General features: G+C 43.7%; 1 protein-coding gene and 1 long non-coding RNA gene across 8 annotated transcripts in view; both read right to left on the bottom strand.

Moving 5' to 3' along the window:
- The window catches only part of HPSE (heparanase), a 41,428-nt gene extending 19,360 nt beyond the window's left edge, over positions 1-22,068 (bottom strand). For 6 of the 7 annotated variants that reach the window (XM_045571140.1, XM_045571136.1, XM_045571147.1 and 3 more), the window contains exons 1-3: positions 21,847-22,068; positions 8,828-8,973; positions 5,983-6,108 (exon numbers count right to left, since the gene is read on the bottom strand). In XM_045571140.1, coding sequence (XP_045427096.1) covers positions 5,983-6,108; positions 8,828-8,973; positions 21,847-22,052 — 478 coding nt within the window. In that variant the 5' untranslated portion in view covers positions 22,053-22,068. The remainder of the gene's footprint in view (positions 1-5,982; positions 6,109-8,827; positions 8,974-21,846) is intronic. The other variant, XM_036412078.2, reaches the window with a different exon arrangement.
- Positions 3,961-5,643, bottom strand: LOC118704635. Its single transcript, XR_004983462.1, has 2 exons — positions 5,434-5,643; positions 3,961-5,056 (listed from the first exon to the last, which is right to left on the bottom strand). It is a non-coding gene; the product is annotated as an uncharacterized LOC118704635 (long non-coding RNA).
- Positions 22,069-24,875: the final 2,807 nt, after the last annotated feature.

Here is a 24,875-nt window from a genome sequence, read left to right as displayed (position 1 = left end):
TCTATGATGTTAACACCTTCATAAAATTTGACATATGAAGTTTTGAAGCTTGCTGTCAATACAACAAAATAGCATACATATCAAATTGTATATACATCAACGATGTGTAATTCCATCTATTGAAAAAAATCCACATTATTAACTGGTACACCTGGTATTTCTGCTGTTAAATCTAAGGAATTCCTGTCCTAAGGAGTGATTATCCTATATAATAAAGATGTAATATGCAAATGATCATTATGCTGTGAAGCATAACTACCTACTGTGTAACAACCAGATCATGGATCAGCAGGGCGGGGGGGCGGTGAGCTACTGGCACACGGATTTGTGTGCAGGCCTACTAGTAATGAATAAGAGACAACAAAATTGGCCTGGCAAATTAAAAATATTAACATAACTTCATTTGCTTCAGCTGTTTAATCAAGTCTCATGGAAGGTACTAGAAGCTTTGGTCTGGCACTCAGGTTTTGTTCAAATGACCTCAGGTGAATTGGAAAAACCAGATTGTAGCAGCTCAGTGCTCAACATGCACAGGCCAGACCTTCATCAGTCAACATAAGCCCTAGGCTTAATAATATAAATATCTTTACTTATAAACTCAGTCACAAAAATATCTTGGTAATTTTAATTATATTAAAAACATCTTTTGAAAAATTCATGTATATGATTTATTAATTTAAAACAAATAGGACTTTGTATTATAAAACTGGCTCAGGGCTATCGGGCTTGTTTTCCAAACTATGTGCCATGGCACCCTGGAAAGCCACCGTGACTTCACTGGTGTGGATGTTAAGAACCATGTGATTTCACTCTCAAGTGGGATATAAGCCTGAAAGCAACAAATGAACAAACAAGAAAGACAAACAGCTCAGCTGATGTAGTTCAGTGGTTGTGTGCTGACCTGTGAACCAGGAGGTCATGGTTCGATTCCCAGTCAGGGCACTTGCCCTGGTTGAGTAAAGGGGATTATATGGTAACAGAAGACACTTTGACTTTGGTGGTATGCACACAATGCAATGTGCAGATCATGTATCATAGAAATGTACACTTGAAACCTACATAATCTTATAAATCAATGGCAAATCATTAAATATAATAAAGAAAAATACAGGATATCTGGTTAAATTTAAACTTCAAAGCAATAATGAATACTTTTTAGTGGATATTTTATGTAATACTTGAGAAATACAGTAAAAAATTATCATTTATCTGAAATTCATAGTTAACCAGGCAACCCAAATCACAGGTATTGCAGGATCTTTTAAATTTGCAAAGGACATACTTCAATGTCTGTTGGATATGATGAGAATTATTACTATTTGGTTGTTTGAACCTAATAACCTATGAACAAACTCTTAGGTGTTTCTTTTAGGCTAACTATGCTGTGAAAAAAAATCAGAGTCACTAAAGTGCCATAAAAGTTTGAGAACTTTTGAACTCAGATTTTTAAATTATTAGCTGGTCTATAATCACTTTAAAAAAAAAAAAAATATATATATATATATATATATATATATATATATATATATATATATATTATTGATTTTTTTTACAGAGAGGAAGGGAGAGAGATGGAAGGGAGAGAGATGGAGAGCTAGAAACGTCGATGAGAGAGAAACATCGACCAGCTGCCTCTTGCACACCCCCTACCAGGGATGTGCCCGCAACCAATGTACATGCCCTTGACCGGAATCGAACCTGGGATCTTTCAGTCCACAGACCGACGCTCTACCACTGAGCCAAACCGGCTTCGGCTATAATCACTTTTTGAGACTGGCAACAGTGTAATTTTTAGTGATATCTTTAATTTTTTAAATATTTTTTTATTAATTTTTTTTACAGAGATGAGGGGATTAGGAGAGTTAGAAACATTGATGAGAGAGAAACATTGATCAGTTGCCTCCTGCATACTCCCTACTGGGGATGTTCCTGCAACCAAGGCACATGCCCTTGACCAGAATTGAACCTGGGACCCTTGAGTCTGCAGGCCGATGCTCTCTCCACTGAGCCAAACTGGTTAGGGCTAGTGTTATCATTAAATGTTATTATATGCTAAATAAGTTATTGAGATTTTCATGTATATTTAGGCATTTGTCAAATAGAAATTTACTCTTGAACTCTCCTAATTTAAAAACTAAATCTTGTGGGCAGATGGGAAGAGATTAATCAAAGAACTTGTATGCATATATGCATAACCCATGGACACTATGATGTGCAAAGCTCTCTGGGTCCAGCTGCCCAGCGTTCCACTGGGTCTTAAAGCCGCAGTTTAGGACAGCATGGGCCTTTGAGATTACTAAGTCCTCTCCAAACCTCCACCCTCATTTTTCTTTGAGGAAACGGACACCCAAAGAAATGAAGTGTTTTGTCTAATATCATACAGCTCTTTGATGGTAGTGCCATTACTAGTCTGTTATAAAATCCCTGGAACTGCCTACTCACAGCTATATTTTAGCCTTATACATTGCAGAAAGTGTCCTGATCAGGAATCTAAGTCCTGGGTTCCAGACCCCACTCTCCCGCCTACAGACTGAGTAGCTGGGGGTGGAATCCTGCATGAGCCTCAGCTACAGATCTGCATTCCTAGAACTGGTACCGTTATCTGCCTATCTCACAAAAGCACACATGTGAAAACGCTTTGTAAGGCACGCATATCTCTTACAGATATAAAGCACTGTTATTGCCTAGCCCCTTTACAAAGATTATGGCATTTTCAGAAATGTTTGGATTTTAGCAGATTTATTCAACTCATACTTTACTCTTCTTCCATTTCTTCATTTTTCCAAATGCACTTGGAATGTATGTAGCTTGAAATTCTATTATATGCCTCCTATAACATAATAGTAACATCTCCTTGTATAAGGGCTGCATATTACTGCGTTTGAATCCACTTAAAAAAAAATGCCTACTCCCTCCTCAAAATTTGAACAATAAAACTCACAGCTGCCCGGCTGGAATGGCTCAGTTGGTTGAGCATCATCACCTAAACTAAAGGCTTCCACTGGATTCCAGGTCAGGGCACAACGTGGGGTACAGGTTTGATCCCTGGTTGGCATGGATGGGAGGAAACAGATCAATGTTTCTCTCTCACACTGATGCTCCTCTTCCCCATCCCCTTTTCCAATACTCTCCCTTCCTTTCTCTAAGCATGCCCTTGAGTGAGGACTTAAAAAAAAAAAAAAGAAAACTCATAGCTAATTATCCAACTCTCAGTCATTATCCAACCTCTTATCCCTTCCTGTATGAGAGGATGGAGAGAACCCTGGGACAAAAGCAATGTAAATGACATTAAAAATTGGCACTGCCTCTTTCCCTGGCATCATACCATAACATACTTATTATATATTTGCATAAGAGTGTCCAGCATCCAGTGTGGGCTGGGTGTTGAGGGTGGAGGAGTGTAATAATGAGGAAGAGAGGTGGAGAAGAAGAGCTAAGAATTAGCTCATTGAATGTGATTATTTTAATAAGAGTCTTCCTTTCTGCAGTCACACCCAGAATTATACCTGTAACACATTGCTTCCTTTCCTGTTCTAGCAGGTTTCCAGCGTGAGTTCATATTCTCATGACAAATGTTTTTGTCATCTTCTACTTAAGTGAAACACACCATCCAATGGGCTATGGAATGAGAAAACGTACCTATAGCTTCTAGGACACCTGTTTTAAGGGTCCGGGCCACTGGCAAAGCAAGGTGTCCTTGCCACAACAGATTCTTGCTCTCTCTTCCATCGTGCGATGCCACCCCACGTTACTCAGGCGTGACCAACCTCAGCCATGGATGCAGAACAATGTGTGGAAACTCCCACTGGCTTCTGAAATACTTATCACTGTAATGAGTTAGTGCCCAGAATAAACACAGGGATTCCTATTTATAGGTTTGCAAGACTCACAGATTAAAATAAAGAATTTCAAACCAGAAGTCAAATGTTTCCAAATACAAATAAAGAATCTGTATGGGGCACAGATTTTTGCATTGCCAAGGGGGAGGCTGGAGTTTTACTGACCCAGATACTATGTAGTTAGCAAAGGAACTTTCCCCTGAAATAGGAACTATGAAGTCCCAGTCCGACAGGCAGAAAAAGATGCTGAAAACCACCATGTTGGTTCTAGAAAAATCATGTGAGAGCAAACCTTTTTTTTAAAGGAAAATTTAAGATAAGCTGGTATACTGTTTAACATGATTTTTTTTTTTAAAGTGGGGAATCTGTAGATTATGTAATGATGTAGTGTCTTCTCTAAGCAGGCCTTTATCATAAAGGTTTATTGCCAAGGTGGCCTTGCTGTGTAGGTCTCTCTGTACTTCTGTCATTCCTTTAATGAATCTGAGGTGGCCCTGCCCTATGCTAAATCCCGTGCAACCAACGTCAGAGTAGTCTTGCCCCATTATAAAATGCAAAAAGTGTTTTAGAGAATTACACTATCTATTAGCTTACAATTTCTGATTTCTTATGTGTTGTGTGTGTTTTTCTGTATCTTATAAATTTAAAAATTAAAAAACTCATGAGATACACTGAAATCCAGAGAGTGCACAAGATAAATCTTATGAAGATACTTTACTTTCAATAAGGCACTTTTAGAAATGCTTACTAACCCAAATTAACTTCAAGGTAATTTATTTTTCAAAAGTCCAAAGAAGGCAGTTGTGGACTCTCTGAGCAGGCTATTTCCTCAACTGAGATCTGGGGCAACATCATCCCTTAGGAGGGTATGAAAACATCACCTTTCAGATAAAAAATTTGTATCACAGTTAGATAAGGCTTGCTTGTTTTAGTTGCTTCAAAGCCTTGCGTGACAACATCCTCCCATTTTGAAGATTGAAAAATGATTTCAGTTGAATGGAAATGAATTCCTGATTAGTTGAGCTACTCATGTGTTTGCAAACCACAGAGGAAAGAAAAGGAGAACGCTGCTTCCAGGCCAAGGCCGGCTGGTAGGACTCAGGGCTCCCCTGCCTAATTCACCAGCTCACAATAGGGGTTGCTTCTGGGAGGGAGAGAGAATGAACAACAAGGTTTTCCACATTCCACTCTTTACACTTTTCTGTTTTACTTTTATACTGCCAGAAACCAGTTACTGTTTCACTAATAGAGAGATGTGGACGGGAAGCCAGGAAGGCTGTCAACAACATTAATTGCTCTAACCACTCACCCTTTTGTTGAGACATTGTTAGCTGAAGCAGCCTCCACCTCTGTTTGTCCTATGTAAATTTATGTTATTTCCTGTGTAAGCACTATGGGTGTTTTCCCCATAGCCTCAATAAAAGGGATAGCAGAGCCAGAGCAGTGGGTAGTTCTCCCACTAGAGTTGGATTACTGCCTGGCCCCCCATGTCACCAAATTAAATTTCTTCTAGTCTCTTTTCATTTATGTGGAACCCGAACCCTGAACCGGAACCCTGAACCACGTGGGACGTGAAAGGGGATCCCACACGTACGACAAATGCATCCATGTCTTCCTTGATTTCCTAGTTCTTCAGAGAAGTTAAGGTTATTATTAGCTTATGAAAGAATAGTTTCTACATTTTACTCTGTGGCTAGTAGGCAAAGTCAGGTGAAGACAAGAAACAAACACCGTAAGTTTGGGGTTCAAGATTTCTATTAACTCTTTTTTTTATATAGACTTAATTTTTTTAAATGCTTTTTAAATTTATTTCAGAAAGGAAGGGACAGGGAGAGAAAGATAGAAACATCAAGAGAAAGAATCATCGATCAGCTGCCTCCTGCATATCCCCACCCACCCTGGGGACGGAGCCCCCAACCTGGGCATGTGCCCTGATCAGGAATCAAACCATAACCTCCTGGTTCATAGATTGATGCTCAATCAATGAGCCACACCAGCAGAACATCCCATTAACTCTTGATTAACATTTGAGTATTTTGCAGCTTTACACAACTGCTATAGGGCTTATACGATTGAAGGCCAAGTTCAAGCTATCCGAATATTTAAGGGCTGCGACACCTGCAGGGTGCCATTGGTTTCTTACTTGAATAGGTACTATTCTTGAACCTTTTGAAATACTGTTCTCTGAGTAGCAACTGCTCCTGGGATGGCCATTCCAGTTGTAACCTCTTCTCCACATCAGAAGGGATGAATCCAGACTTGCAAATATCTGCAGATGGGAGGAATTTAGAGAATCTATTTTCATGATAAGGTTGAAATCCCATACATTTATTTAGTTAGGTACTTAGATGGCTAAAGTAGGCTAAGTTTCTGACTATTAGGTATACAATCAGAGAAAATATATTCTGTTACAACAACTCAAATTTGCTGGCTCACCAGTCACCACCCACACACACAAGGGCAGGTTTCTTAAGAAACATTGGCCATACAGTGGACACAGGAACACTGGACCTAATTTTAATTTACAACTCAGAAAACTCCTCAGAAATGTGAAATTACCAGAGAACCCCTCTGAAGAAAACATAGTTCAGTTTTCTTAAGGTTCACCTTCAAAATACAAAGAAACATGTTTTACTAGATCTGATTAATGGTGATTTCCTCTTGCCATAACGGTAGGACAGGAAACGTTGATATTTTTCCTTCAAATCTGGTATCATCAAAGCTTCTGAGGCCATAACATGTGCACTTGGAAAGTCCCCCACTACCCTGCCAGGCAGACTGTGCCTCTTTATCACGAGACAGCAGGCCGGCCAGGCACTCACTGCCAGGCCTGGCTGACCCACTGACGACTTCCTTTCTGGGAAGTTGCGCATTCTGGCTTTCTGGCAGCCAATCCTTGTCCATCCCTGTGCTCACAAAGGATGTTTCAGTAGCACTTGGATAATTCCATTGACCCCCACTCCACCACAAACAGGAAGAAGAAAATTGACCAGCAAAGGGCAGTTTCTGGTATGAACTTATGAGACCTTCTGAATGCATCCGACTGCTGGGGAAGGGCCAAGTCCAAATGTAAACTATTCCAATGTGTTATTTAAAAATATATATATTTTTTATTGCTTTTTTTACAGAGAGGAAGAAAAAGGGATAGAAAGTTAGAAACAACGATGAGAGAGAATCATCGATCAGCTGCCTCTTGCACACTCCCTACTGGGAATGTGCCCGCAACCAAGGTACATGCCCTTGACTGGAATCGAACCTGGGACCTTTCAGTCTGCAGTCAGACGCTCTATCCACTGAGCCAAACAGGTTTCAGCCAATGTATTATTTTTTAAAAAGCCTCCTGCTTTTTCATTTCTTCTAATTACTATTCTATCAATTTTTTAAAAATATATTTTTTTATTGTTGATAATATTGCAGATATTCTCCTTTCCCCTTCCTTCCTTCCTTCCTTCCCCTTCTCTAGCCCCTTATTCTATCAGTTTTGACCCAACATGGTTAACTGTTCTAAATACTTCATAACTGAAGAAAATAAATAAAAGGAAAATATGTAATATATGAAAAGTGAAATACTATTCATTAATATATATATACTGTCCATAATCATTCAATAATGTATGTTTTTAAAATAATTGTTAAAGTAATGACCCGTTTGATGTCTCTATAGCACTTATGAAAGACATGGGGCAAAGACATGGGGCAAATCCTCGGGGCTTCCTAGGGCAGGCTTCTCAGGTGAAGCCCACACACTTCCCACATCAGAACTACCGGAGGAGCTGCCAAACGTGAAACTAAGGTAGGAGCCTAGATAAAACTCACTAAAACTCACTCCAGGTGTATAGTCAATAGAGTTGGAGAACCACTGCCCACTAAGTCTTAAATTCTACCCTTAGAAGCAGGGTATATCTCACATCCTCTTCCTATGTCTTTCATGCACAGTCTATAGGGTATCCCGCCAAAATGTATACACACTTTAACAGCTGATAACTCCATTTTCACTCCTTCTCAGGTTTTACTGACTTGAAATAATGGACGAAGCCAGGCTAAGCTTTTAACAAAGAAAATTTATCCTACAGTGCCACTAGACTTTTTTTTTATGAGGACACATAAAATATAAAGTTTACAGTACAAAACTGGCAACAGTCAATGAGTTGAGGGCGCACAAATATTGAACAAAATGATGATTTTTTTTTGTTGTTGTTAATCCTCACCAGAGAATATTTTTTCCATTGTTTTCCAGAGAGAGTGGAAGGGAAGAAGGGACAGAGAGAGAGAAAAAAAACACATATCAATGTGAGAGAGACATCAACTGGTTGCCTCCTGCACAGCCCCAGGCAGGGAATGGAGAGCGAACCCTCAACCCACGCATGTACCCTGGACCAGGAATCAAACCCACTACCTTTGGTGCTCAGGCCAATGCTCTCACCACTGAGAAACACCGGCCATGGCCAAACAAAATGATTCTTTATGTTTGCAATTCCACTGCTTCCCATTATCAGCAGCACTAGGACTAGAAGGGCCACCAGTTTGGAAGCAGGCATTAAGGGAAAAATTATTCATGTCTATAGATTCTTTTAAATTTTGAAAATGCACTAGATGTTCATAAACATGTTAATAGACACTGACTTTATAATCACTCTAAGTGAGTACACATTATTTTGGACACCCTATATTCCCAGAATAAAATGGCCTCAACCCACTGCTGTATCTTCAGCTGGAACTACTCTCGTCAGTCTGAGGCATTTCTACCTACACCCCCTCTCCAAGCAGCTCTGTCCTGTCACTGTTCTATTTCCACACAGTTAACTCTCGGGTATGCCCAGCACACCCTTGTTTGCCGAGGTCTCACATTCATGAAAACACCAGGAAGAGGAAACCTGCCCGCTGCTTCCTTTTTTTGTGTAGGTGCCTCCTCAGTCAGCTGAATCTGACTGAATGCCCCTGACTAGCCACTTAACGAAAATAAATGGTTAATCTTTAAACAGTTTCACCGTGGTTGAGTTGGGATTGCCAGTAACTTCTCTCTTCAAAGCTTGGCTCCTTCTTGGGATCGAAAATGAGAAAGTCTGTTTTGGTGCCACCAAATCTCAGGTATGCAGGAGACAAACCTCTGGCCAACGTCCGAAGCTTTGGAGAACTGTTAGAAAGACAAGCAAGAAATTAATTTTTCGCCTCCAGAATAATCTGATCAAACATGTTTATTCTCTCTGTCTTGGTAGACCTATTTCTTCATGTCTAGCTGGACAGGCTGTGGAGGGAGCAGTCATGCTGTATACGGGGGAGTCATCTCATTCTGAATCTTTCTAGTGGCAAGGTTGCTCTTCTAGGCACCTGGAGGCAGTGTGGAGCTCTAACTCTGGCAAAAGAGGATAGTGTTCAATCTGTTGAAAAAACTCAAAACCTTTATATATATATATATATATATATATATATATATATATATATATATATTTATATTTATATTTATATTTATATTTATATTTATATTTATATTTATATTTATAATAATATATAATATATATATATATTATTGATTTTTTTTTTACAGAGAGGAAGAGAGAGGGATAGAGAGTTAGAAACATCGATGAGAAAGAATCATTGATCAGCTGCCTCCTGTACACTGGGGATGTGCCCACAACCAAGGTACATGCCCTTGACTGGAATCGAACCTGGGATTTTTCAATCCCCAAGGCTGATGCTCTATCCACTGAGCCAAACCGGTTTCGGCATTATAACCTGTTATGATTGTTGGAGGAAATAGGTAAGAGGCTAGAAAGTACATGAAAGATGACTTTGTGTTTCTTTAAAAAGTAGATTGTCTTCAAAAATTTATGTTCCCACAGAAGTTCATAAATAACATAGGATTCCTCCTCCTCTCCCTCACCACCCTTTCCTTAAGAAAACCATCCTTTTAAATTTAAGTCGACTAACTGTTCCTCGCCACACTGCTTTCTGGAATGCTCTTCAAACACATAAAATCAATGCTGTGTCATTCTTGGATTGGCCTGATTTTATTTTTATTTATTTATTTATTTATTTTTTATTTTAATATATTTTATTGATTTTCCACAGAGAGGAAAGGAGAGGGATAGAGAGCTAGAAACATCGATGAGAGAGAAACATTGACCAGCTGCCTCCTGCACACTCCCCACTGGGGATGTGCCCGCAACCAATGTACATGCTCTTGACCAGAATCGAACCTGGGACCTTTCAGTCCGCAGACGAGCGCTCTATCCACTGAGCCAAACCGGTTTCGGTATTGGCCTGATTTTAGTTTACATCTGGATTTATCTCAACTTGAAAAATCATCCCAGAAAAACTATTTAATTGTCAATATTTCTAACATCTAAGAATTAAAACCTAACCTAAAATTTAAAATTTTAAGATGTGCACCTGCTTAATTATACATAATGTTATGTAAAATTTTTGAAAAATTTATTTACTTATGCTCAGGTTAGCAAAACTATGATGTGGAAATTGACCAAAGGATCAGTCTCCTGTATTAAAGAACTTCAGTGATTCCTCCTCATCATTTTTTTTTTGTAACTTGAGAACTTTTTACTGTAATATATAGGCATTTTTTCCTGTCTGAGCCTCTTCCTCCATAAAAAAAACCAAAACACTTTCATGATGCTATTTACTTACTTAAAGACAAATATGCTAATATTATAGAGTAAAACATTTTCTTTGACCTAAAAGTTCATTTTCTTTGCATCTTAATAGAACTTAAAATATTTTCGTGGGTCCCAGCATGGGAAAATGCAGTACAAAGTGAAGCTTCAGAAATGTCATTAAACTGGATTCACTGTGACAAACACCCGACAACACTAGAATGGCAGGAAGGATGGCATCGGCCACAGGATCCTCAAAACCACTAGAAAATGTGCAGACATGCTCACTTGCACTAGATAAGGATTCAGAAGACAGTCAGTTCCACTTCCTGCAGGGAGGAGGACCAGTGCATTATTGTGTAATGGGCACAGAATTTCAGTTTGGGAAGATGAACGTTCTAAGATGGGTGGTGGTGATGGCTGCACAACCATGTGACAGTACTGAATGTCGGTGGACACTTTAAAATGGTAAATTTTATGTAAGTTTTACCACATTAAGACAAAACAACTGTAGACATCGTGTGATTTCAACAATGAAAATAATAGATATAGAAGGAGATTAGAGTGATTAGTATTATATAAGATGGATGATAGACTCTTTTCTATTGCTTTTCTGTATTTTACCAGTTTTCCATAATAAGCACATGATAGTTTAATTTATACAGTGTGTGTGTGTGTGTGTGTGTGTGTTAATGTTTTATTAAGAATAGATTAAAAAAAACAAGGTTTATTTAAAGGAGCTATCACTCTCCATTAATTTATTCAATATATACTCATTGTCGGCCCACTCAGTGCCAAGCATATGCTAGTTATTGGGGACACAATGGCAAACAAGGCAGAAAAAGCTGCTGTTCTCATTAATGTATAATCTAGTGTTATAAATGAACAAGTCAACAAGCAATTCCAGAGCAGAGCTACGAGAATATACAAAGGGATTCTAACCCAGACTTTGGGCTGGGGGGTAAAGAGTGGTTAGAGGTTTTCCAGGGGAAATGACTTCATTGTTAGACATTCAAAAATAATAAATTTTATCTGAATCAAAGGTAGTGAAGCAGGATTGAAGGAAGTGTTTCAGGTGTAGGAAGAAGTCTGTGCAAAAACCAGAGGCAGAAGAACATATGGCACCACGGAAGAGCTGACCGGTGTGCCCAGAGCCTAGAATTGGGGCAAGGAGTTGCTGAGAGAGGATAACTGGTGAGGCAAGTAGCACCATAACCCAGAAGGCCTGTAAGCCACCATGTCTAAACTTTATATGGGAGCAATGAGGAGCCATGAAGGAATTGAAGCCATGAAGTAACCTCACCAGGCTTTTATTTTAGAAAAAGAATCTCAGGCTACAATATAAATAACTGAACAGAAGGACCAAGACTGTAGTCATATAAATGTAAACAGAAAGTAATGGGCTGGGGGTAAGATAATAGCAATAGGGATGGAGAGAAATGAATAAATTTAATATATATATGAAGGTAAAAATATTAGATGTGGTATGATTTGAATGTTGGAGAAGAATCAAGAATTATCCCTGGAAGCATCTTGAAAGAAGGTAATATTTGCTGAGAAGAAGTAAAGGTGATGATTGGTATTGGGGGTGGAGGGAGAGGGACTTAGTTTTGTAGAATTTGAGATGCCAACGGAACGCTTACCCTTTCAGCAGGCTAAAACATATTCCCATCAGGCCCTTGGCCATGTGTGCCTGGAGTTCAGAAGACACACAGGTGAGGTATAGGGTGGAGAGTACTCAGTCTAAGAGTCAGTGACTAGTAACCCCAGCTGACAGGTGCGGAGACACGGCCCTAAAACGGATAAAGGACCTTCCTCAGAGTTACTCCACTGCCTTTAGCAGGACACTGATTCTAGTCCTTGACATTTTGATTGTGTTTGATGATAGAAGAAGCTCATTTAAATCTGTGTGGCCCGAAACCGGTTTGGCTCAGTGGTAGAGCGTCGGTCTGCGGACTGAAAGGTCCCAGGTTCTATTCCGGTCAAGGGCATGTACCTTGGTTGCGAGCACATCCCCGGTAGGGGGTGTGCAAGAGGCAACTGGTCGATGTTTCTCTCTCATCGATGTTTCTAGCTCTCTATCTCTCTCCCTTCCTCTCTGTAAAAAAATCAATAAAACATAAAAATCTGTGTGGCTGGTATTTGTAAGCTGGGAGAGACTGGGGCTTTCTGGGAAGTGGTGGTGGTGGGAGGCAGGCAGGGAGACTAGCAACAGATAGAGGGTGCTGGGGCATCACTAGATGTGCATCTGTGCATGGCTGGGGTCAGATGTATGAGTACCAGGGCCTACTTCGCAGTGGTAGTAACTCTACCATCTTGGGTCCTCTCAGTCACATTACCCTGCCTTTACTATCTTCATCCTTAGTTGCTTCCTTGGTTTCCTATCTGTCCCAGTCCCCACCCCTGATATAAGCCCTGTGAAAGCTCGGGCTTTACCTATGTGGCTCCTTGGCATCTTCACTGTGCCCAGAGAAGCATCTAGACAAGTACCTGGCACACAGCTGGTGTTCAGTAAGTACTGGTTAAGTGAATGAACTATTGAGTCCAGCCTGCCAAAAAGGCAAGTGGGGCCAGACAAAGACTGCTTTCTGGACTAAATGAAAACCCAATGCTCTGGCTCCTGCCAAGTAAAGGAAGTCAGATGCTTCAAAGTATTCAGGGCCTTTTTGTTTGTCTCCATTGCAAAGGAATATTTTCTTGTTTTGAGAATACAATATTGATACCCTCTAACAACAACAAAAACAGAAAGATCGAAAACAGATGCTAAACATGTCATAAAAAGGTATTTCCATCATATATCGGAAAATCTACAACAGCCACAGTGACATGGAAATAACAAAAGGACACATAAAGCAGTTGCCATATTCATTTCCGGAGCAGTTGCTAAGGGAAAGAAGAGTCTGCAGGTATTTTTATATTACCTTATGTCTGAAATTAAGCTGCTTATGTCTGACACAAAAGCAAAGGTGTGCTGGTGCTGGCTTGTATTGGCTCAGACCAGCTGGTGAGAGCCAATTGTTAAGTTTTGAACCAGTTGTTAAACTGTTGGCAGTTTGAGATTAGTCATGGTGGGGCTACTTATAACAGAAACTGGAAGAAAACTTACATTAGTCTCCCCTCCTCCCAGAAGGCCCATTGTTCAACATTTCCTAGCACACCACTGCATAACCAGTAATTCAACCCACGGAAGCAGGTAAGACCACTCAGGAGAGGATGTGAAGTGAGAAAACACCTAAGCCAAAGACTAAAGAACATCAACATTTAAGACAAGCTGGAGAAGGACATGGAGAAGAACTGTTAGATAGGAGGGGAAATCCCCAGAAATGGAAGTGACACAGGCCCAAAGGGGTGAGATAGCGTTTCAAGAGTCAACCTTGCCAAATGCTTTCAACAGACTGTATTAATTTGCTAGGGCTGCAGTAACAAAGTACCACCACACACTTAATGTTGAGAGTCTTGTCCAGCAGCTAGAAGGGTTCAGGAATCTGGAGAAGGGGCTGCTGTAAATTATTAAAGAGTCTAGAGATAAAACATAATTTTGGAAGGCATTTTGGGGAGCCAGAGGAGCTTGGCTAAAAAAAACCAAGTTCTGCTTGTCTCAGGACCTCTTGCTATTTATTAACACAAATTGTCCTAAGACAAAGTAGATATACAAATAAAAGGCAAAGTTTAGTATACAGAATTCATTGTCAGATTGGGGGAACTGCCTATGTCTATTCAGGTGATTTGCCAGCAAGAGGCAATAACATGTATATTGAAATGCCCTCAGCAGTCTGGCAGCAAGCAATCATTTATGCATCCTTTTCAAGTTTGGAGAAATGCCCTCAGCCATTTCCAACAGGCAATAATATGTGATTTTCCAGCCCTTGCTGAAGGCTCAAGGTCCACCAATCTTTTCATGAACTTCTTATATTTGTGACCAGCTAGAATTAACTTCTGGTATATTATACACTGGGTGGTTTAAACAAGGAAAATTTATTGTCTTACAGTTCTAGAGGTTAGACATCTGAAATCAAGGTGTTGGCAATGCCACTACCCCTCTGAAGGAACTGGGGAAGGATCTATTTCAGCCTTCTCCTAGCTTCTGGTAGTCCCTCATAGCAACATAACTCTAATCTTCACATAGTGTTCTCTCTGTATGCAGGTCTGTCTCCAAATTTCCCCTTTTTATAAGTACACCCATCATACTGGATTACTGCCTGCTTCATTCCAGTATGTCCAGTTCTTAACTGATTTTATTTCTGCCATGGCACTATTTCCAAATAAGATCACATACTGAGGCACTGAGGATTAGGACTTCAACATATAAATTTGCAGGGGAACACCCAAAAATTCAATCCATGGCAGAGACCAACTTGAAAGTTGTTCACTGTATTTAGCAATAAAAGGTGACTGATGATGTTGGAGAGATTTATTTCAAGACACAGTGATGGGGGCATTCTGAAGGTAGAACAGGAAGGAAGGCTGCAAAGGGAGAACGAGGACAATTACTGCAGACGCACGCGTGCAGGGAGGAGTCTGAGATGGAAAAGACTTGAGGATGTTGCTAGGCTGAGAGGGAGGATTCAATACAGAGATGTTAAAGGTCCAGGGAAGAGAAGAGATGATTGATAGAGCAAAGTCCTTGTGGAGACAAGAGGGGACAGGATCCAGAACAGAGCTAGAATTGGCCTTGCCCAACCAACTGAATTGGTTCAATTGGTTGGGCATCATCCCATGCACCAAAAGGTCACCAGTTCCATTCCTGGTCAGGGTACATGCCAGGGTTTTGACTTTATCAACAGCAGGGGTCATGCAGGAAGCAGCTGATCAATGTTTCTCTCACTCTAAAAAAAAAAAAAAAAAAAAAAAAGAAAAAAAGAAAAAAAAGAAAAAAAGAAAAAAAGAAAAAAAGAAAAAAGAAAAGAAAAACAAAAGAAAGAAAGGCCAAAGAAAAGAGAAAGGAAGAAAGGACATAGCCATGGTATATCTGTAGGTTTGATGGCAGGAAGAAAAGGAAGTTCCTGTCGAGTGACTTCATTTTCTTTGGGAAACAAAAATGTGGTCATAGGCTAAGAGTGATGAGATGAAGATGGGCTGAGTTTTAAAGGAAGTGGAGAATGAGAGAATCAGGGAAATGAAGAAGTAAGAGCAGCACTAAGGGATAAATCTGAAAGCCAAGAATTTATAGTGCAACATCAACCCATGTGGCTAGGAGAGTCCCTTCCACCCCAAAGAGCTCCATAACTCAGCTATACAGAGTGGCCACCGAGACTGGAAGCAGAGGCAAATACATAAAGGTGGCTTATGAATATGAATTATAACTCACAACTAAATAATATCTTCCATTTCAGGATTTCATAGCCACCCTATAGATCCCAAAGAAGGAAAATACAATTAGACTAAGCTAGGTTTGGGTTTTAGCAGGAACAATGGGGCCGGGATTTGTGAATATTATCACACAAGCGGTTTATGTGGAAAATTAAGAAGTCAAAATCAGAGTGAGGAGGAGGCTGTTCGTTGGAGGTACTTAAAAAACAGCTGTGGTGGAATCCACAGAGTGAAGGAGTTAAGAGAGTAAGGAGTTTAGTCCAAGAATGGGAGGTTTTAAGATTTCAGATGAAGAGTCAAGGCACGGCCATGGCATTAGGTGGCTGAAGCAGAGAGAAGCAATATGTGCTAGTAAGTTGACTCCCTAGGGAAAAAGTGCTCTTAAAAAAAAAAAAATTCTCACCCAAATATATGTGGTTTTTTTTTTTATTTATTTATTTATTTATTTTTATTGATGAAAAGAGAGACAGAGCCGAGACTGGTTTGGCTCAATGGATAGAGCGTTGGCTTGGGGACTGAAGGGTCCCGGGTTTGATTCCGGTCAAAGGCATGTACCTTGGTTGCGGGCATATCCCCAGTAGGGGGTGTGCAAGAGGCAGCTGATCAATGACTCTCTCTCATTGATGTTTCTAACTATCTCTCTCGCTTCCTCTCTTTACAAAATCAATAAAATATATTAAAAAAAAAAAAGAGAGAGAGACAGAAAGAGATAGAGGGAGGGAAAGAGAGAGAGAGAGAGAGAGAGAGAGAGAGAGAGAGAGAGAGAGAGAGAGAGAGAAACATCAATCTGTTATTTCCTGCACATGCCCAAACTGGGGATAGAACCTGCAACGTGGATATGTGCCCTGACCAGGAATCAAACCTACAACCTTTTGGTTCAGGGGACAATACTCCAACAAACAGAGCTACCCATTCAGGTCAAAAGTGCCCTATTGTTCAGCATTTGCCAATCACCATGGTGTAAATATTCCCACCGCGGCTGATTTCAGGCTATCAGCGTTGATGTCACTGGTGGAGGTGGAAAGAGATGCATTTTATAAGCTGCTGCCAGCTGATTGCAGTGCAACACTGAATGAGGATTATTTTAAAATGTGGGTGTGAAGAAATAGAGGGTTAGTTTATTTACGTGAACTTGAAATCATCTAGGATGACGGCGGGGCATGGGAAAGGAGAGGAGAGTATGAGACCAGTGTCCATCTTCGATAGATAAAATGTTGGGAGGGGAACAGCGTGTGGTGACAAGCAGCAGAGGATGAGACCCAGACATGGAGACGGTGAGCCTCACCCTGGAGTCATGATAGTCATCTGTCTCTAGCATGCATCACTAGAATTCATCTACACTGAGTGCATATGGTGTCATTATTATCCATATTTTACAGACAGGGAACCTGGCAAAGGTACCAAGCCCTTAGGACTTGCCCCACAGCTGTCTGGAGTTCAGACTGGTGGGTGGTTGTCTGGAAGCTGCCCTGGGGGATGGGAGAAGAATGCAGTATGAAGACTCCCAGCTTCTACTCCAACCGAGGCGTCGAATCTACTTCTCTACTTCAGGGTTCTGCCAGGGCCAGGAGGTGGCAGGATTTTTCTGTGAGGAGGATAGAACAGGGATGCCAGGCAAAGGGCTCCAGGGACCACAGTAGTAGAAGGTTTGGGAAGGAAGAGAAGAATGAGCACTTTGTTAGGGGGAGCACTTCTCAGAGGTTAGAAAATGTGAGTCTATGCGTGGGTTTGATTGTTCTCAGTTTTCTGGTTCTCTTTGGTTAATTGTCAGCAACAGGCACATAGTAAGGGGCCTATGGCTCTTTCCAACATCAGTTATCAAACCTTGCACTTGACATTGAAAATAACTGCTTTTCCAGATACGAAAAGCAACTTTGTGGAGATACAGCAATCTGATTATCAAAAATTATTATTAGTAAATATTTATCAAATTGGCAAAAAAGGATGAACTTTGCTGAAGAAAAAAAATAAGCAAATCCTATGAAAAGCAAGCACAATGGCACTACTGCTGCTGTGGCTGTTTAGCACCAGGGCATCACACTGTGGTACTAGGAGCCCTATCCCTGACTCAGCGCTCTGCTTTTCTCACTGTGTGGTGAACCTTGCTTGATTGCCATAGGGACTGCGTTGTCTAACACAGTAACCACTAGTCACATGTGGTTGTGAGCATTGGAAATGTAGCTAGTCTGAATTTGAGATGTGATATGAATATAAAACATACACCAGATTTTGAGGACTTGGTTAGAAAAAAAGAATGTAAAATATCTCATTAATATTTATATATTGATTGCATGTTGAAATAATATTTTGTTACATAAAATATATCATTAAAATTAATTTTCCCTGCTTGATTTTACCTTTTTTTTTTTAAGCATGGCTGCTAGAAAATATAAAATTACATTTGAAGCTTGTATATGAGGCTCACATTCTATTTCTACTAAGCAGTGCTGGTCTCAGTCCACCCATCTTTAAGGGTTAGAATATTTTTTCCTTTTTTTTTTTTTTTTAGAGTGAGTGAAGGGGAGAGAGGATAGGGGGGCAGGGGTGGGGGTGGGGAACATCAATGTGAGAGAGACACATAGTTTGGTTGTCTCCCACATGCACCCCACACCCTGGCTGACCCAGGTAAGTTCCTTGACCGGAATTGAACCTGTGACCCTTTGGTCCTTGGGTTGACCCTCTAAGCACTGAGAAAAACCAGCCAGGGCAGGCTTAGGGAGTTTTTGATTGGGCTGTTGATTAGATACTTCTGGGAAAAGGGCAAATTGAAAAGATGGTTCTTTCTAATTCTAGATTGTTCTATCACTGGCATTTACATTCTGTGTACTCCGTGTTCTTTAATTGCAAATGTGAACAACAACCCAAAAAGAAATCCCTCTGTTTGCCATCAAGGGAAGTAGAACCGTGCCATCTGATTGCATTTGCATAGGCCTCTCTGGATGTTTAGACCCTGCTCCTCCTACTCTCAGGTCAGTGCTTCTTTCACTGTATCAGTCTTCTCGACAATCTTAAAAAAAAAAAAAAAAGTATATCCTATCCTGTTGCCTTACAAAGTATAGATTGCTTTACTTTCTTTTTGTGTACTCTTGTCTCTGCAATTAGCATTTGGGTCCAAATTCTGCTCCTTCCAGTAATAGCTGGCTGACCATGGGCAAGTTATTGAATCTCCCTAAGCTTCAATCTCAATATCTCTCTCTCTCTCTCTCTCTCTCTCTCTCTCTCTCTCTCTCTCTCTCTCTCTCTCTTTATAATGGGGATAATAATAATGGCCTCAGAGTTTTGTCCTCAGAGTTTTGACCTAGTAATGACCTCAGAGTTTCGTTGCAAAGACTGAATGAGTTAATACCTAGGAGGTGCTTAGGACAGGGCCTGGCATATGACCAGGGCTTAATTAGCATCAGCTACATTTATTATCTTCTCCTCATGACTGCAGCTCTCATCTGCTGGGCTCTTGCTATCTCCACCCAAACATCTCACTAGGAACTGTCATAAAACAATGCCCCTTCACCCTCCGTTCCTGAGGACAGATATTAAGCTCAGTGTTGTCTCTGAAAAGGAAGCTAAATGTGTTGTCTGCAGCCAGGCTACTCTGGGCACTTCGCTAAGCATCCTGGGAGTTGGATCCTCAGATCCTGTTTCAGAAATTAGGTCTTAGAGGAGGAGGAGAGGGAGCTCTTGCCACTGGGAGCTACAGTCCTTTACAGCTTAGCGAGGAGCAGTGTGGATGCCTCTGGGGAGTGGGCATTGAAGACAGCCTCTGCTAAGGAAGGAATCTGGAGTGGCCAGGAGCCAGCTCTGGAGAGAAGCCCATTGGAACAGGAATACACTGTGTTTTTAAACCCAAATCAGTGTTATCTATTGCATGCCAGGCTTTTTTTGGTGTTCATTATCCTCCAGCCTTTAACAAAAAGATGGGTCAGGGAGAAAGAGAGAGTGCTAGGGTATATAAAGAGACAAGTTTAAGAAGAGTTAAAAGTATCACCTTCACTAAATTGCAGACTGGAAGTTCTGTGTGCATAGGGGGCTGAGGGTCCCAGCCAACTGGTTAGCTTCACTGCAGGGTGATCAGGCCTAGATCCCAAAAGTCATACTGTAGGTTTTTTCTTTCGGACCTGTCTTTCCAGGAAGATACCCCCAAATGCCCTTTCTTGGGGGGCAGTGGGGCAGATCCTGGCTGCCTCAGCAGATGAGAACCTGAGTTCCACATTTCAGTAAGTGGTCCTTAACTTCATCCTTCTGCTTTCAGTCAACAACATCTCTTCTCCTATCATCTCACCACCCCGCCAAGCTGGGCCTGGGGTCCTCAGATATATTTGAGTTTCTCCAGAGTGATCTTTCTGTCGCCCAGCCAGCTGCTACCTCTGTCACCTTCCTCTCCTTAAGGGGGAGGGGAAGAGTGGGAACTCTGCCCACCAGGAAATTCTTGTCTCTTGCCACAGGGGGAGAGATGGAGGTTTAACTACCATCAAAAGATACAAGGAGAACGGGTGAATGGTCATCAAATACTGGCCATTTTCCAGGAAGAAGCAGTTAGCTTACATGGTGAACACTCTGTGTCAAACACTGTGCTAAGCCACTTATTTGTCATCTAATCAAATCCTCATTACAGTCCTGCAAGGAAGTTGTATAGATGTTCCATTCTACAGGTGAAGAAACTGAGGCTCAGAGCTGCCAAGCAGCCCGTTAAGAACTAAGCCACCTGTTTCGGCAGAGCTGGGAATCATGCCAGGGCGGGACTGACTGCCAATCTCTAAGCCGGTAGGCTACCAGCCCTTTCATTTGCATAATAAATGACTGCACTTAACAATGGCAGCTGACAGGGTGAGCACAGGAAGTTCAGCCTGTAGGTGTTTGGCAACAGCTAAAGATGCCCAGGTGTCGGGTGGGTTGAGGTGTGGCCGCCTCTGGCGGCTCTCCTGGCCTAGATGAGTGGCCCAGGTGACCTGGCCTAGAAGACTGTGGCTGTCCCCGCAGCTGTCCATCGTGGGAGCGGCCTGCACTCGTGGGGCAGGGGGCAGGGGCCAGGGAACCTGCCTCAGGCTCAGGCTTTTTCCTGTGAGAAAAAATTACAGCTGAGAAAGCCGGGCCACATTTTGAGCCTTAACTTGGAGAGATAGATGTCTTTTTATTAAGGCTCCGTAAGGCACTGCCATCGTCTCCCTGGTCCCGTTTATTTCATATTTAGACTTTTAGAAAGTGTAACAGGGGAAATCTCTGTACCTTTGTGCTTAATTTAGCTGTGGACCTAAAACTGCGCTTTAAACGTGTATTTACAGTATACGTGTTTTAGAGATACAATTTTAAAGTATACATAGGGAGCAATATACACATACATAAGCTTTGAGATTTTTCTGACTTTCTTTTAACCCCTCCGGGAGGGAGCCTGAGGCCCGCCTGGGCCCCAGGGCCAGGTGTCCGCGCTGCGCCGCAAACCCAGGCTCACAGCTGCGCTCCCGCCGCACCTGCCCGCCCCCCTTCCCAGCGCACTGCTGCGCAGGTGGGAAGTTTCTTTCCTAAATGTCCTTCCTTTCCTTTCTTTTCTTCTTTCTTTCTCTTTCTTTTTCCTTCCTTCCTTCCTTCCTTTCTTATTATAACTTTCTTTTTTGTTGTTTAAATATAGCAGTACATATAGCAGTACATATATCCCCCCCCCCCCCCATTGACCTTTCCCAGCCTCCCGTACCCCCCGTCGCATGCCTAAATTTCCTCTTAATACCTGGCCCTAAGTTGGCGCTCAGTCAACATCTGCTGAATGAATAAGGTAGGACGGAATGAGTGGTTTGGAGCGGATGAGAGATGTGTGTGTGTGTGTGTGTGTGTGTGTGTGTGTGTGTGTGTGAGAGAGAGAGAGAGAGAGAGAGAGAGAGAGAGAGAGAGAGAGAGAGAGAGAGAGAGATTTCCGTGCCAGCAGAGGCAGAGGGAGGGGAGTGGCTGGCGGGGCGGGCGGGGATGCCCGGAGCGGGCGAGGGCGCGGGGCAGAGGGAGAGGGAGAGGGAGAGGGAGCGGGCGCGGGGCAGAGGGAGAGGGAGAGGGAGAGGGAGAGGGAGAGGGAGCGGGCGCGGGGCAGAGGGACCGGCCGCGGCGCTTACCCGAGGAAGGTGAGGAAGCGCGGGTCGGTGGCCAGGCTGGCGTCGATGGTGAAGGACAGGAACGCGGGGCTCACCTTGCGCGCCGGCTGCTCCGTGGAAAAGTCCAGCTGCACCGGGTCCTCGGGTCCCGCCAGGCCGCCGGGGGCGACGGCGCGGAGCGGCCCCAGCAGCAGCAGCAGCAGCAGCAGCAGCAGCGGCGGCGGCATCGCGGCTCACCTGGCGGCCCTGCACCTGGCGGTCAGCGCGGCGAGCGGAGACCCGGACCTGGCGCCCTCCCGCCGCCTGGCCTCTGCTCCTTTTCCTCCGGCTCCGGCTCACCCCGCCCCTCCCTCCCACCACGCCCGCACCCTCCCCCTCCCGCCCCCGCACCCCTCCCCTCCGCCCCCGCTCCTCCCCTCCGCCCCCCATCCCTCCCCCTCTGCCCCCGCACCCCTCCCCCTCCTGCCCCCGCTCCTCCCCTCCGGCCCCCCATCCCTCCCCCTCTGCCCCCGCATCCCTCCCCCTCCCCCTCCTGCCCCCGAACCCCTCCCTCCGGCCCCCCATCCCCCCCTCTGCCCCCGCACCCCTCCCCTCTCGCCCCCGCTCCTCCCCTCCGGCCCCCCATTCCTCCCCCTCTGCCCCCGCACCCCTCCCCCTCCTGCCCCGGCATCCCTCCCCTTCGGCCCCCCATCCCTCCCAGTCCAGCCCCCGCACCCCTCCCCTCCGGCCCCCCATTCCTCCCCCTCTGCCCCCGCACCCCTCCCCTCCCGCCCCCGCTCCTCCCCTCCAGCCCCCCATCCCTCCCCCTCCTGCCCCCGCATCCCTCCCCTTTGGCCCCTCATCCCTACCCCTCTGCCCCCGCACCCCTCCCCTTCAGCCCCAGCACCTCTCCCCCTCCTGCCCCCGCCCCCTTCCCCTCCGGCCCCCCATCCCAACCTCTCCGGCCCCCCCCCCCTCTGGCCTCCCATCCCTCCCCTTTCTGCCCCCCCCTCCCGCCCCCGCACCCCTCCCCTCCGCCTCCCAGCTCGCTCACGCTGCCTCGCACGCTTCCCCTCTGGGGTGGTCACGTCCACTTTCGAAACCACCCACACCCATTGGAAGGGTGCGGCCAGGCCTCCACCCAAAGGCCAGGCAGCCCGGGGAGGGAGCGCCCCAGGAGGAGCGCTGGGCATCAGGCCGCTCCCCTGTGCTGTTGGGAGCACCAGGGTTTCCCTCCTCCTGTCCCATCCAGGCTTCTGACCCCTCACCCACACCTCCAGGTGAGCATCCACCGTCTGTCCCTTCACCTGGGTTACAAAACTTTGTCTGCCACTTCAACCTGCCAAACTCTGATATCCCGTGTGCCCTCTGGCCAGACAGCTGTTTCCCTGGGATCTTATTTTTTCCTGGAAAATCTGTCCGGGGCCTTGGCTAACCTACAGCGAGAAAGAGCGCTTCCAAGAAGTCCTGACCAATTTCTCCTGGAAACCTGTTAGCACAGCCTCAAAGCACCAGGTGCCTCAACATCCCAAACTCAGGAGGTAAAGCCTCCGGACAAGTGGGTAGGAGGGGCTGCCTTTGAGTGTGAACCTTTTCCAAACTTCCTCTTTTTGTCTCCAGCTGGGGCCAAACTTTCCCTCAGTTTTCCTACATTGGCGTATAATTATAACAAGCACCATGTACTCAGGGCTTACTACATGTCTGATACCCTAAAACCATGGTCTGCAAACTGCGGCTCACGAGCCACATGCGGCTCCTTGGCCCCTAGAGTGTGGTGTGGCTCTTCCACAAAATACCACGGCCTGGGTGAGTCTATTTTGAAGAAGTGGCGTTAGAAGAAGTTTAAGTTTTAAAAATTTGACTCTAAAGAAATTTCAATCGTTGTACTGTTGCTATTTGGCTCTGTTGACTAATGAGTTTGCCCACCACTGCCCTAACAGGTGCTTTACCTGTCTACTCTCTCATGTCCCACGGCTGTGTCAGGCGCGTGTTATCCTCATGTTACACACAAGGACCCAAGCTCTGGGACATAGCGTGCCCACATGTCCGAATGGGGATGTGAAGGTAGTTGCACAACTTCAAGCAGATGGCAGCCGGTTTCAGCAGACATGTAACTTCCTCCAAGAAGCTTTGTCTGAACCTCCAGGCCGCTGGCATTCTCTATGGCACATTTTCACAGAATCCTGAACTTGCTAGGACTTACCACGTTTGCTAGTATTGTGAGTGTTGCTTCATATTGGCCTCACCTGCTAGGATATAAACTCTGGGAAAGCAGCGATGAGGGTGCTTGATCTGCCCCACTTATGAAAGCTCGTGGCGCTGTGCTTGGCACCTAGTAGGCATCTACTCTGTTGAGTAAGCCCATGACACCAAAATCCTTAGAATGTTCCACTGAGATGGCACCACCAACAAAGCGATAAATAAAAATAAATTGCTTTGCCCTAACCAGTTTGGCTCAGAGGATAGAGCGTCGGCTTGTGGACTAACGGGTCCCACGTTCGATTCCAGTCAAGGGCATGTATAATACCTTAGTTGTGGGCACATCCCCAGTGGGGGGTGTGCAGGAGGCAGCTGATCGATGTTTCTCTCTCATTGATGTTGCTAATTCTCTCTCCCTCTCCCTTCCTCTCTGTAAAAAAATCAATAAAATATGTTTAATTAAAAAAAATAAAAATAAGTTGTTTTGAAGTTTATATCTGATTTGCATACAACTGTCTATTCTTAAGCAACTTAGACATTAAAAGTATAGTTAATCGGGGAAGGTTATAGTTTCGAGATTTTTGTGGGTATGTATTGATTACTATTTTGCAAGTGGAATCAGGTTCATGTCCTACAATTATACATAAGGAAAAAAAAATCATAAGTAAACCCCAAGCTGCCAAAAGATGGTGCCCACAGACATGCAGGTAGAAAAGCCGATGCCTGGCTCCTCTGCCTCTGTCATGACATTGATCCTACATCCCCCGTGTGCCTCTGTCAGGGGCCCAAGTCGCACCCATTTCTTTAGAATTGGGTGATTGGAAAAGTGGATCCTAGTGAGTTTGCTAAATAATGAATGCTTGTGACATCCT

Source organism: Pipistrellus kuhlii, unplaced genomic scaffold (genome assembly GCF_014108245.1).
Source record: "Pipistrellus kuhlii isolate mPipKuh1 unplaced genomic scaffold, mPipKuh1.p scaffold_m20_p_1, whole genome shotgun sequence".
Taxonomy (NCBI): domain Eukaryota; kingdom Metazoa; phylum Chordata; class Mammalia; order Chiroptera; family Vespertilionidae; genus Pipistrellus; species Pipistrellus kuhlii.
The sequence above is the reverse complement of the archived record's forward strand: the minus strand, read 5'-3'. Positions and strand labels throughout refer to the sequence as shown.